The sequence below is a fragment of the Ochotona princeps genome, chromosome 7 (assembly GCF_030435755.1).
Source record: "Ochotona princeps isolate mOchPri1 chromosome 7, mOchPri1.hap1, whole genome shotgun sequence".
Taxonomy (NCBI): domain Eukaryota; kingdom Metazoa; phylum Chordata; class Mammalia; order Lagomorpha; family Ochotonidae; genus Ochotona; species Ochotona princeps.
The window spans coordinates 5,311,650-5,326,251 of NC_080838.1; the positions used below are offsets into that span (position 1 = coordinate 5,311,650).

The 14,602-nt window shown below is 44.7% G+C and overlaps 1 protein-coding gene across 2 annotated transcripts in view; it reads left to right on the forward strand.

Annotated features, from left to right (window-relative positions):
* The window catches only part of RNF175 (ring finger protein 175), a 41,489-nt gene extending 30,011 nt beyond the window's left edge, over positions 1-11,478 (forward strand). For both annotated transcript variants that reach the window (XM_004598471.3, XM_058666743.1), the window contains 4 exons: positions 370-490; positions 5,438-5,571; positions 8,676-8,777; positions 11,181-11,478. In XM_004598471.3, the coding sequence (XP_004598528.1) occupies positions 370-490; positions 5,438-5,571; positions 8,676-8,777; positions 11,181-11,301 (478 nt within the window). In that variant the 3' untranslated portion in view covers positions 11,302-11,478. The remainder of the gene's footprint in view (positions 1-369; positions 491-5,437; positions 5,572-8,675; positions 8,778-11,180) is intronic.
* The last annotated feature ends 3,124 nt before the right edge of the window (positions 11,479-14,602 follow it).

Consider the following 14,602-nt stretch of genomic DNA (forward strand, 5'->3'; position numbering starts at 1 on the left):
TAAACTTTTATTTTGCCTAGGTTCTACCTTAAGCTGTTTCATAAGGATGTATGTATAGGAACAAACATAACACATGTAAGGTTTGATACTATCCCCAGTTTCGGGCATCCACCGGAGGTTTTAGTGTGCATCCTTCACATGTAAGAGCAGAGCACTGAATAACTCCTCAGTCAATTGGCATTGAGTGGTGCCATTTGAGGAAACTAGAGAATTTCTCATTCTTCCATATGAGAAAAAAAACTACATAAAAAATGGGGACACTGTTGACAGACTCTGCTGACACAGTGGTAGGATGTATTCTCCAAACTCCAGCCTTCCTCTGCAAACGAATGCCAGCTGCTTATTTCCTTATGCTGTTGTTTTCAACAGAATCAAAGCTAGAGACTCCATGGACTTTGGCATTGTGGCCTTGTTCTACAGCCTCTACTACGGAGTAATGGGGAGAGACTTTGCTGAGATCTGCTCGGATTACATGGCCTCCACTATCGGGGTGAGTGCTGTTATTCTCTGGTGTTGCATACAACACAAGCTCTGGTCTCCTCTCACATACTTGCTTTCGTTTTCAGACATAGTTAAATCTGCCTCCAGACAGTCATGATTGTTCTCTTCAGTCCTACCTTGGTCCTTCCAACCTAGTGAGACCCTGGATTCTCCTTGTATCAAACATGTTCTTGGTAACTAATGGAAGATACATTTCTTCTATGGAATAGTTGAGGGTGGGAGTGAGGCATCCTTATAAATAAAATATGTTACTACTTATCTGGGTGGTCACAGCTAGCATATTCTAACTTCCAACGTTTAAAAGATTAATCAAAGGCCAATCAGAACAAAGCCCCTTTATTTCTTCCAAAAATTCTGCCTGATGGAAATATAAGTCCTACCCAGTGCTGCTTAGACGCTCCAGAATCAACAGTGCACAGGGTATAGTTTTCATGAAATTGGTTCTCATGGGTAGCATCCAAAAGAGCAGGAAATACAAAAAGTATGCTAAATGGACTGTGTGTACTGTGTCTGGCCTTTTATAAAAGAATCTTAAAAACTGTGTGATTTTTACAGCAGTTTACACTAGACATACCCTTTCAGTGAGATGGATATATATATAACATTCATCTGTGGCATTACAACCAAGGTCTCCAGGAACGATGAAGCCATCCACTTTAGGAATTCAGCCTCCTGTCCTCTGCCTGTATCTTGGTGCACCCTCAAATAAAAAGTAGAGAAACAAGTACAAAGAGCAAGGGAAGAGTGAATTTCCTCTCTCCATCCCTGGGGCAGGGCCCAAGCAGGCATGACCTTGACTTCATCATTTTTTCCTTCCATCACGGGCTCTTGTTCATATTCTTGTCTTTGCGCCTGCAATCCAACCTCCATGGTTAAATGCTGCAACGGCATACCTTTGGCATGACCTTGCTAAGTTTCATCCAAGGGAACAACTGCTTTTCTTATCAGGTTTAAGACACTCCCAGAAAGGAACTCTACTACTCCAAGCAGAACCAGATGACATGTACCCTAGACAATCTCCAAAGCTCTGTTCTTTCTTCCGAACAGCAGAGAAAGAGAAGGGTTGAGTGTGTCCTCTTCTCCAGTGGTGAGGCGATTGATTCTTTCAGCACCAACTCCCTGGAGACGTCCCACCTGATCCCACCACACCAGTCAGCAACATCTTGTCACTCTCTGTCATCATTATGCCAGCTACCAATCTATAGAAATCACAGTCTCAAATCATTGGCATAGCCACCAGTGACTTATACTACTAGAATGAGTGTGTACGTCTATACTCAGGCCTGCATGTGCTTGTTATTGAGGTTAGAAAGTAGCAAAGAGCGACCTCCATTCCCATGCCAATCCCTAAGTCTACACACCAGGAGTGGGGCCATGTAGACAAAACCAAACACCCTGGAAACAGGAATGAGCTACTGGACTATCCAAAACCACTGACGAATCTCACATGCATATTGGTGAGTGAATAGAACCGGTCCAAAAAGGCTTCCTTCTGCATGATTCCCTTTAGGTGATGTTTGGAAAAATACAATTGTAGAGCATGTGAAAGTGACCGGTGGTTACCAGGAGGTTAGAGAATGAGCAGGGTCTGCCAGGTGAAGCACAAGAAGTGTTTGATGGTGGAGAAACTATTCTGCATAGTCCTTTCATTGGGGGGGCGGTTCCCTGGCACAACATGCATTTGTCCAAATCTGTAGAACTTGGCAGTTGAGAGAAAAGAGAGAGAGAGGCTGAACCTTAATAGATGCAAACTGCAAAGACCCTTAGCAAGTCAGAAAATCCCAGGATAACATGCGAACAGTGGGGGAAATGAAAGACTCTTACTGTACCACATATGTGTGAAATAATCTCACTGATGGAGGTTGGGGAAGGGGACAGGAATAGATTGGGCAGGAGATGTTGGCCTCCATAACTAGAAATGAGTGATAACAACAAATCTAAAAGTATGATGCACCAGACATAAACGTTGTGCTCTAGGTAATACAGTTGTTGTCCTCAGTAGATGTGCACCCCAAAATTGAACAGCTATGTCAGTGGATGACTGATAGTGGAAGCTGCGTTGCTCACTGTCCGAGTGGGAGATGACAGACACACAGGCTAGAAGGATGTACACAATAATGGGGTAACATTGGAGAAACAGGGGCCAACAGTGTGTCATAGCAGGTGCCTGCAGTGCCAGTGTCCCATAAGGGTGCTGGTTCAAGTCCCAACTGCTCCACTTCCAATCCAGCTCCCTGCTTGTGGTCTGGGAAAGCAGTGGAGGATGGCTCAGGTCCTTGGGCCTCAGCACCCATGTGGGAGACCTGGGGAAGCTCCTGGCTGTGCTCTGGTTCTCTGGTTCTCTGGTTCTGGCTCTCTCTCTCTCTTTTTCTCTCTCTCTCTAGATTTGCCTTTCAACAAGATAAATAAATCTTTTTAAAATTCCAATTACTTCCTTTTATTTAAATCCTATTTTTAAAAAATATATATGCAAATAAATACATGTAGAATATGTATCCACCTGTATCATTACACACAGATATATTCCCTCAGCTAGAGGTCCCTGGACCAGGGACACCCAATTGCCATAAGCACACTCAGCATCCAAATCCTGTTTTCTAGTATCATTTTCCAATAAAATAAACCAGGGCTTCTTGAAGAAATGGCTGGTTATAGATCTGGGCAAGAAATTTCCTCTTTGATCTTAGAGAATCATAGGGTCAGAAAGTAACAGAGTGCAAAAAGCAAAAGAAAGAACCCAACACTGAGAGGATGTGTCAGACATGGAAACAAACCAAAAGTTCTCCAATGGCCAGAGCTGCAATTGGAGCAACAGAATAGTAGTAGCAACAGTATAGGGTTAGAAGCCAAAGCATTCAATAGCTTTGAGTCCACAATGATATGGACAAATCATTCAATAAATAAACAGATGGAGGTGAATAGACAAGTATATGCAGATAAGGGTCCATAATCTGAGTGGCTCTTTTGTCATTAAGGTGGTTATGATGGTTAAATTTTGGGTCAACTTGCCTAGGCTGCAATTTCCATTTATTTGGTCAATCACCGCTCAAAATAATGCTGTGAAGATATTTTATAGATATGCCTGACATCTACAGCCAACTGATTTTTTCCTCTTTTTTTGTCAATTTTATATATTTTAAAGGCAAAGAGGTGCCAAAAGCTCCCCACCACAGGATCCTTCCCAGATGCCTTCATTGACAGGACCTTCATTGGGTCCCAGGGCCCACACAGGGAACTGAGAATTCAACTGAAATCTCCCATGTGGGTGGCAGGAGCCCAGCTATTGGACCCATCACTGATGCCTCCAGCACCTATCTTAGCAGAAATGTGGAGTCAGAAGTTAGAGTTGGGAAGCAAAGTCAGGTACCACTGAAGTGGGATTCAAGCACTTCATCTGCTAGGCTATCCATCCACTTCCAATCATTTGGGTTTAAATAAAGGAAAATACCTTCAACCAATCAGAGGCCTTAGAAAAAAATGCTGGTGCTTCCTAGAAAAGGGATTTTGCCTAAAGATTGCAACGTCAGGTGTTGCCAGCTTGCAGCCTGCTGGCCAGAACTACTAATTTCTGACTTGACAGCCGCCACAACACATGGGCCAATTCCTTAAAACAAACCCAGTAATAATAACACTAACAGATAAAACTAGCTGTGGCCATTCTCTGTGCAGTCCTTACATCTTTTTTTAAAAAATCCTTTGTTTGAAAGGCAGAGCTACTGAGAATAAAGGAGAAACAGTGAAGGGGGAGGGGAAAAGATCCTCTATCTCTTAGTTTGCTCTCCAAATGACCACAATGACTTGGCTGGGCCGAACCAAATTCAGGAGGCTGAAACCTCATCCAGGTCTGCCACGGGACAGGAGGCAGGAAGGGCACAAGCATATTAGCAAGGAGCTGGATTGGAAGTGGAGCTCAAACAGCATTCCTATGTGATGCCAGCATGGCCGGTGCTCTTCCACACTTGCTGGCCTTCATTTATATTTTTTAAACTATTACAAAATGAGCACTTTTTAAAAGAAAGCTTCTTCAGGAGTCTAATAGCACTAGAGGATATAGATGTCCCCAAGTTTCAGGGCATTGTCTTCTAATAGTCTGAATGTTCCCATCCAGAATGTGGGAATTAGAAAAGAAACTGTGGCCATCCTTGTGGTACAGTGGGTTTGCCCACTGTCTATAATACCAACATCCCACACAAGGTCCAGTTTGAGCCCTGACTGCTCCTCTTCCAATCCAGCTCCCTGCTAATGCACCTGGGAAGGCAGTGGAACATGGCCTCCAGGGGCTTGGACCCTTTTCACCCGCATGGGAGACCTGGATGATACTCCAGGCTCCTGGCTTCTCTTTAGCCCAAACCCTCTTGCAGACATTTAGAGAGTGAGGCAGAAAATGAACTCTCTCTCTTTCTGTCTCTCTCACTCTCACTCTCTCTCTCTCTCCCTCTCTCACTTTCTCATTCTCTCTCTCAATCTCTCTGTCTTTTGGATAAATGAATCTTTCAGTGAAACAGACAAAAAAGAAATCACTGACTCCTGGGTTGACTCCAGATGGCTGACTCAGAGTCTCCAGGAGAGGAAGGGGAAGGGTGACTCAATGGACAGACATGTGTAACTCCACACTACGGCCCCAAATTATAACACTCCCTGTTTCCCAAAGGAGCCCTAAATGTGGCGCGTGGATTAGAAGTTATAATTAGCAATGTGCTTTGCATCCACTTGGGATTCAGCAGACTCTAGCCTGAAAACCTCTGCCCTTTGTTAGCACTGTTGCTACAGAAAATGGATTCGAGGTCTGAGGCTGCTTAGAAGCCCTGAGGATTCAGAGAGCCAGGGGCTGCCCACCGCAGGACCAGACATTGGCTTCCCTATCTGGGTATGATGAGTTCTCTCCTTTCCATCAATGCTCTGCTGTTTCCCGTCCCCCCCCCCACCCCCTCCAAAGTTCTACAGCATCAGCGGGATGCCCACGAGGAGCCTGTCGGATAATATCTGTGCCGTCTGTGGGCAGGAAATCATTGTGGAGCTTGATGAAGAAGGACTCATTGAAAATACCTACCAGCTTTCATGTCATCATGTGTATCCTTTGCAAGGGAAATGAATTCACCTTCCTCATACCTCCTCCTTCCCCTCCTGCCTTCCTCCTGTCCACAGCTTCCATCCTTGCATCCCAGACTTCCATCCCCCAGCCCAGTCTTACTTTTTGAGACTTTCTGATCATCCCTGCTAACTAATGAACTGTGGTGAGCTGCCACCTCCTCCAGTTGTTTCCTTTGGAAAGAGAACTTACATTGCATGAGGGAAGAAGGTGACACCTTCGCAGGGCTGTGAGCTGGAGAGGCTGGGGAGAGCCATCAGAGAGCAAGCAGCCAAGATGAACCAGCAGAGAACTTTGGGAGTAAGAAGAAGAGTGAAGTATCAGGTTCAGGAGGAACTCAAGGCTATCCACATGGAGCTGATGTTCGAACTTCAGTAGCCCAGAAAGTGTAAAGTATACTTAGCCCAGAAATAATCCCTGGGAACTGACTGTCCTGAGGGTACCCCAGGAAGGACAGGCAGCCTTGGTCTTCAAAAGAGGCTGCACAGGGAATAGGGCTCCTTGGAGGAGCAGCCCACGTTTGAGCATCTGATTCTGGGGTCACATGACTCTTCTATCTATGCGTTCCAACTCAAAGGACCATGTGTTAATTAATTTTTTAGGAATAGATTCACACAAGCCTGGGACTGGAAACCAGCATTCTCCAGGAACTCCAGGAATCCTTAAGAAAGTCCTAAGTGCACTGCAATACACTGGCATCCTAAGTCCTGAACAAAGCTATCTGTGCTTCCTCACCATGGAATCATGGAGACCAACACTGTGCTGGGGTTGGCCAGTAATCTGTGTTTCAGTTGAAGGGAAGGAATAGAAGAGAGGAGAGGAGAGGAGAGGAGAGGAGAGGAGAGGAGAGGAGAGGAGAGGAGAGGAGAGAAGAGAAGAGAAGAGAAGAGAAGAGAAGAGAAGAGAAGAGAAGAGAAGAGAAGAGAAGAGAAGAGAAGAGAAGAGAAGAGAAGAGGCCCGGCATGATAGCATAGTGGTTAAGGTCCTCACCTTGCACGCCCCGGATCCCATATGGGCGCCAGTTCCAATCCCGGTGGCCCCCTTCCCATCCAGCTCCCTGTTTGTGGCCTGGGAAAGCAGTTGAAGATGTTCCAAAACCTAGGGACCCTGCACCCATGTGGGAGACCAGGAAGAAGCTCCTGGCTCCTGGCTTCAGATTGGCTCAGTTCTGGCCATTGCAAACACTTGGGGAATGAACCTGTGGACAGAAGATCTTCCTCTCTGTCTCTCCTCCTCTATGTCTATCTGACTTTCCGATAAAACTAAATAAATCTTAAAAAAAAAGAGAGAGGAAGGAAGAAATGAAGGAAGAAGGAAAGAATGAAAGAAAGAAAATGGAGAGGGATCATTTACCTGCATTTTATAGTACAATAATAACTTCAAAGCTCTGGCACGGTGCGATGCTTGAACCATTTGTCATTTGCTGCTGAAGCCCACCTAATTCGGTCAGTCATGTCTTCGATGTCCGGTGCCCATGATTCAGTTCTGTTACATCTGGACAGTTTCCACTTGTTCAACATTTAAACCTTACCAACTTAAGAGGAGGCACACAAACATATCCCATTTGCAATGCTACAGTGCGATTTTTTTTTTTTTTCAGTATAACCTCCTTCCCAAAAAATTATCACTCTTTGCAGAAATCTTCCAAGCTTGGCCTTGGTTTTAAGTAAGATTTCCCTTTTCAAATATTGGAAGCGAGCCCCTCTGCCATTTGCAAGTGGAAACAGTTTGCCCTTTAAAAGCCCTTAGGGATTGTAGTACATGTGTACATATGTCATGTAGAATGTATTCACCTTTACATTTGCTTTGCAGGGTTTATTATTAATGGCTCCTTTTAGCATGAGTCATATTAATAAGAAGTGGGCAAGCATGAGTCATATCAACAAGGGGGGCTTAGCTGAACACTGTGCTGGAGCGAGTCTGCCAGGGTAGGTGTGTGCCAGCACACAGAGTCTGAAGATGAGACTGTTAAGGAGGGGTGGGCCTTGTGGGCTGGTTCTAGGACCCCCACCCCTTTGTGAGACTCTGCTCAGAGTTGTATGAGTTAGAGTTCAAAATCTGCTGTTTTACACCATTTTTTAGTCATCCAAGCATGTTGCTATAAAGAGCCTGATTCTAAGCTTAGAAAGTAATGGAAACTCTTAATTGCCCTTACCGCATAGTCATATAGTAGTGAAAACAGACGTCCCCCCCCCCTCCCCTACACACACATTTGTTGGGAAGGGAACTTCTACATCATCGCTGTTTAATGTGGGTCTGTGACAGACCAGTCACAAGATCAGTGTGCCTTGGCCCGGAAAGTCACATCAGAGACAGCAGCTGTGGGAATCAATCAATCAATAGGGCGGATCTCATTACAAATCATTTTACCCAAGGGGAATTTGAAAACAAGACTTTCCAAACATAATTGGTTTTGCATGATTCGATCAGTGCCTTCTAGGCACTACTTAAGGTTCTGAGGGCCTAGCAATGAGGGAGACACAATCTCACACACATAAGAACATAGGTGCTGTGAGCAAACACTGGGTTCACTCTTGAGTTGGAAGAAAAGGGCCGCCTACTGGACAAGGTGATGAAGGCACATGAATTTGTAAACACCTACAGTTTGAGAACTGTGCTTATTAGTTCCATTTCTCATTCAGCAATGGTTGGCTCCTTATCCATCATAGAATTAAGGTAAAAAAAATGTATGAATATTTGTTAAGCCACAAGGCCACAAATAACTTACACTCGTCGATGTGCCTCCAATCAAGAGGTAACACGTGGTGAAGAAGAAGTAGAATTGGGAAGTGCCATGAGAAATGTATGATGCAGGAAGTGGGAAGATACAAGGACACACAGCTCCAGAAGCCATTAATGAAAGAAAGCACTGTTACAAGGCCAAGGAGCCAAGCAAATCCCTTGGGAAGGGCGACTACTGCTCCCACCACAGGCTCGCTGTCCTTGGAGGCTTAGCTGTCCTAACTGAATCCCATCATCTGCCACCCTCTACCACCAGATTCTGAAGACAGGATCATTTCCATGTCCCCATGTAGCAGACAATACCCTTTAAGTGACGGGAAGTTTCCCTAACAAATGGCATCAGCTTTCATGAATTCTGCATTCGGGGCTGGTGCATCGTTGGGAAAAAGCAGACTTGCCCTTACTGCAAAGAGAAGGTTGATTTGAAGAGGATGATAAGTAACCCGTATCCTTTTTGAAAAGTTATGAAATATTACCTTAAGTGTTTCAATCCATATTCAACAAATATATTAATTTTGAAGAGTGGCAGCAATTTCAAACCACCTCTTCAAAATGCCTTTAGCTATCCTTCATTCTATGTCTGTGTTACCATCCCAGTGTGGAAGTTAAATGCCAACAACCCCTGCTCGTGTTCCATAGTTTCTATATGAAGGGCATTGATGGAAATGTGATGGAACATTACGAAAGACAGCTTCAAAGGCAAAGCAAGTATTAACATAGATGAATGGACACTAAAATGCAAAGAAGTAATTAGGATGGATGAGTGGATGTTAAAAATATGGAGGCATAATTAGGATGGATGGCTGGACCAGTGGTTAGATTGTTAGATTGGATGAGTGGAAAGCTGGTGGATAGACACATTGGATTGAAATTGTGAAAGTCCGAAATGTGAACTAGGGGCATACAAAGAAGAGTATTTTTAAAGTTGTTTCAAATGTTATTATTCCCAGAAATTAACAACTGGGTCTCAGCTTTTTAAATTCCTGGCTATGCCTCACCCCCTTAGGCTGCACCTCACTGGTAATGATGTGGAGAAGTGAAGACTCCCAGACCTGGGCAGCTGATGGCAGTCACTAGGCTTTGCCAAGGCACCAGGGATGCTTGACTGAAGAAAAGCAAGTTTCACTGAGGTCTTGGGGAAGGTAATGACCCCCATTCAGAACCGACCACAAAGGCTTAGTCTTGGCCCAAAGATCATGGTCTATCTCTTCCAGGGGTAATGGGCTAAATGGTAGCATATGCCCCTTAAACAGATGAGACCAGAGAGGTAGAGATCAACTGGTCAAGTACTTCTTTCTTCTTCATTTCTTCTCTTTCCCCTTCCCCTTCCCTTTCTCCTCCTCCTTCTCTTCCTCCTCCTCCTCCTCCTCCTTCTTTTCTTGGCAGCCTTTGTAGTAACAGGCAGCTACGCTTTGCAGGACTAAAGGGATCCTGGCCCCCTGGAGCCCTCTGTATCCCTTACTCCTCACCAACTCCAAAGCTGTAGTGGATCCTGGCAACAAGGTCCCCATCTCTGAACTTTGAAAATCAAGGAGGGCTGTCCAAGAGGGAATCAGAGGGAAGCACGATCAGCAGCTCTCTGGGTGTCAGAGTGGTGTCATGGCAACAGACGCCTACTGCCCCAACCTGCTCCAACCACAGCCTGGCCCTCCTGGCAAGTCGGTGCCTGAACTCCAAGCTGTGGGGGACTCCCCCTCCCCTCCTCCTTTCTGTTACCCACAGTCCCTGCATTCCATTTCTTCTAGGAGGATGGGATTTTGTACTGATGAAGCTGCAGTACCTACATGTTTGATACAGATTAGTAACAAGATGATCACAGAGGTCACCTTTAATGATGTTTTAAATAACAAAGGGTAATTCATTTTGCTTTATAGTCTTGAGAGTCTAAAGTGTTGAATGCTACATGTTCTCAAAAGGGCTACACTAGCCGATCTGTTCATGAAAAGAACTACTAATTCTGCTAATGAAAAATTAAGCCACGTGCATAAAAAGCATGATTCGCCAAGAAAAGGTCCATATTTTGTTAAGGGGAATTTTTCAGTTTTCATCTTTATGTTCATCTACTTGAAAGGCAGAGCAACAAAGAGAGAATGAGGGAGGTGGGCACGGGGGATGGAGAGAGAGGTCTTCGTTCCAATGGCTCACTGCCCAAATGCCCTTAAAAAGCCAGGGCTGAGCTAGAGCAAGCCAACAAGCCCAGAACTCAGTCTGGGTCTCACACGTGAGTGGCAATTGAACCACCCGCTTCTGCCAGCCAAGATACGTAAGCAGGAGGCTGGATCAGAAGCAGCACTCAGTATGACACAGCATGCAGGTGTCCCAGAAAGCGACTTAACTCACTGGGCCACAAGACCAACCCCACCTATTCTAACAAAAAACTACTATTTCACTGAATGTGAAAAACTGCTCTTTCATGTGTAAAATTGCCATCAGAGATACTCTACCCCAAGTTCCCGGATCACAATTTATCAAAGAGTACAACAATATGGAGAGAGGGGATGTCTTCTTGAATGTACCAGCGTCATTCTCTGATGTGCTGACCACAGATTCAGAGCTAAGCTTCTGCTCCCCTAACAACAGTGTCCACTAACCTTAGTTTCCCAATATAGTCATTCCTCGCTTCCTCCTTTTCTTGTGTTTAATTTTATTTTAACCATTTTGGTTTTGAGAAATTGGGTGTGGTATAAGTAACAATGACAATGCTATAAAAATCATGCCAGGGGCTTTTAATTCACATACGGAATCATCGAGAAATGATATGTCCACATATTATATTGCCAATGGTATTTACTGATGAACATATTGCTACTTGGCTATACAAATCACAACCTCCTTAACTGAGCCTTAGCTGGGAGCGCACCCATTTTCTCTATGGACAAATCCTGGATTGGCTTCGCTATTTGGTGGCCTGGCAACCTGTGGTAATAGGAATAGTTCAAGGCATTAACTATTCTCTAGGGCTGGAGTAGGGCAGCCCATGTGGGCCTGAAGCCATCTCCTGCATAGTGGAAGATTTTGGGACCCTAGGCCTTCTATTTAATATTGATATTCTTTTTTAATTTTGTAAGAGTTTTAAAAAGTAAAATCCAATATCACACGTAAAATGATCTATGTGGAAAGAACTCATTCAAGTGTGTTTTCTTCTTCTTTCCCATTACCATCATCACGGACCCCAACACATTTATTACATTCTTCTCCAGACATCTGACCTCCAATATGATTAATTATTATCGCATCTGTACAGTTTCAGAGGTTGGCAAACACACACAGCATTTAGTTACAATGGCTACCAGCTTGCCAGTCGCTTCACAGTAGTGTGAGTTGTACAGTACTATGGTTTGGGGCCAGTGTTGTGGCACTGCAGGTAAAGCCACCACATGTGACACCAAAATCTCATGTGGGGACCAGTTGGAGGCCCAGATGCACCAGTTCTGATCCAGATGCATGCTAATGGCCTACGAAATGGAGCAGAAAGTGGTCCAAGTGCTTGGGCCCCTGCCACCTACATAGGGGACTGGGACAGAGTTCCTGGCTCCTGGCCTTGGCTTGGCCTCAGCCACTGTGGTGGCCATCTGCAGAATGAACCAGCACAGGGAAGACTTCCACCTTTCTCTCTATTACTCTTTCAAATCAATAAATCTTTTTTGTTTTCTTAAATTTTTTTTTAAAAAAATATTTATTGGAAAGGCAGATTTTACAGAGAGAAGGAAAGAGAGAGAAAAATTTTCTGCCTGCTGGTTCACTCCCCAAGTGGTCTCAATGGCCAGAGCTGAGGTGAGCTGAAGCCAGGAGCCAGGAGCTTCTTCCAGGTCTCCCATGTAGGTGTAGGGTCCCAAGGCTTTGGGCCATGCTCCACTGCTTTCCCAGACCACAAGCAGGGAGCAGGATTGGAAGTGGAGTAGCCAGGACATGAACTGACTCCATATGGGATCCTGGTACATGCAGGGTGATGATTTAACCACTAGGCTATTGCACCCTGTTTTCTTAATTTTTTTTTAAGATTTTACTTATTTTTATTACAAAGTCAGATATACAGAGAGGAGGAGAGACAGAGAGGAAGATCTTCCGTCCGATGATTCACTCCCCAAGTGAGCTGCAACGGTCGGTGCTATGCCGATCCGAAGCTAGGAACCAGGAACCTCTTCCAGGTCTCCCACGTGGGTGCAGAGTCCCAAAGCTTTGGGCTGTCCTCCACTGCTTTCCCAGGCCACAGGCAGGGAGCTGGATGGGAAGTGGAACACCCGGGATTAGAACCAGCGCCCATATGGGATCCCAGGGCGTTCAAGGCGAGGACTTTAGCCGCTAGGCTACCACACTGCCGGGCCCTGTTTTCTTAATTTTTAAATTTTAATTTGTAATCAGTTTTTAACAGATTGAGTGTGATATGCAAGTAGAATCCTTAGAGCATGATGGTTTCTGGCCACTGCCTTCTCTGCTCTGTATGCAGATTTGTGAACAGAGGAGGGCTTACTCTCAGAGCTCTGGCCCAGGAGCCATGCCTCCTCATTGGGCCACTGCTCAGTGTGCTAAACCCACCCAAGGAATACACAAGTGGAAGGACTATCTCCCTTCTCTTGTGCCAGTTGGTTCATACCCACACAGGTGCAGAGATGTGTTCCCCATCCATACAAAAACATTCATGTTCTGTTACACTACACTGCTCTTTACCAATATCTAAGGCCACATCAAGTTTATTGTAGGTTTGTCTTCCACTCCGTGAAAGCAAGGCATTTTATCTGTGGAGTTCCCCCACTATATCCCCAATGAAGCCACATCCAGCACAGCACCCAATAAATATCTGTTGAAAGAATAAATGTTATCTGGCAGGAGAGAACAAAATTAACTGAATAAAACAGACAAAGAAGACAACCAGAAAGAACCCAAGAATGATACGTGGAACCCAAGAATGATACGTGGCACCCCAAATTAACTCATTTTAACAAACTAGCTGTATTGTTCAATAGTTAAACAGCACATATGGCACGCTAGGTGTTACTCTAAAATACTGCAAGCTGCTGCACATTGTAGGAAATGGAAAAGAAATACACTGATTTTTCCCTATCCAAACATTGGTGGTGTGCTTAAGCTACTTAGAATACCACCAATCACAATCAGGCATGCAAATGTTGACCTGTTGGGAACTTTCCTTTTCTGCACAGCCCAGGACTGCTATATCATGATAAATCTATCCTTTGGATTATTAGCTTTAATTCTGGCTCAGTTCTCTCGGCAGCAAAGAATTGCATAAGTCAACACTTAAATACTAGGCATGTAAAAGGGATTAAGCGATATAGCATGATCCTTGAATTTATAATACACTGACAAATGAAAAGATTTTAAAAAGCACACTGAAGGAATCCCTTCCACTGCTCTTGGGGGCACGCACCCTGTGCTTCTCTTGTGGGAGCTGCCTGAGGGACGTGTGTGCAGTCCTTTGGAACTCTGGGCAGGTGAGCCAGGTCCACCTGCACGGAAGTCCGAATGGCCCTCACACATGTCAATAAGCACTACAGAATCTCGGCGGGAAATGGAGATGCTGTCTTTTGTCTGTGATTTAAGTCCTTACACTCTGACTCCAGTTTGGCAAAAAACTAGGCATACATGCACCAAGAAAAGACTGTGTAGCAAGCTCACCAAGAGAGATCCCAAGGTCATGGGAGAAGACCTGACTCTTGCTTTCTTTCATAAACTGTGACCAATTTTCTGACGCTTCTATAGTGAACATATCTAACATTTGCCATGAGTACAATAAACACTATTTTAAAAGATTAAAGCTAGCAAATATGAGGTTATTATTGCTGTTTAAATTCCTGAATGATTTAGATTAAGCCAACGTTAAATCTGGTTCTCTCTCTCTGAAGATTTATTTATTTATTCATTCAATCATTCATTTGAAAGGTAGTTACAGAGAAAAAGAGAGAGATTGGTCTTCTATCTGCTGGTTCATCCCCTAAATATGGCCAGGGCCAGGTTAAAGCCAGGAGCTTGGAATTCCATCCGGGTCTCCCACAAAGATGGCAGAGCCTAAGCCCTGAGCTCATCAACAGCTGGTTTTCCAGGGGCCTTAATAAGAGACTGGATCAGAAACCCAGCAGCCAGGATTCAAATTGGTACTCTGCTATGGAACTCAGGCAGCACACACAGTGGCTTAACTCACTGTACCGTAGCACCAGCCCTCATCTGACTTCTCTTGCTACTCCACAGGTTTCCTACAGTAGGAAATACAGAAGACAGCATAGTCGCCACTGATGTGTGAGGCTCCGATGGCAG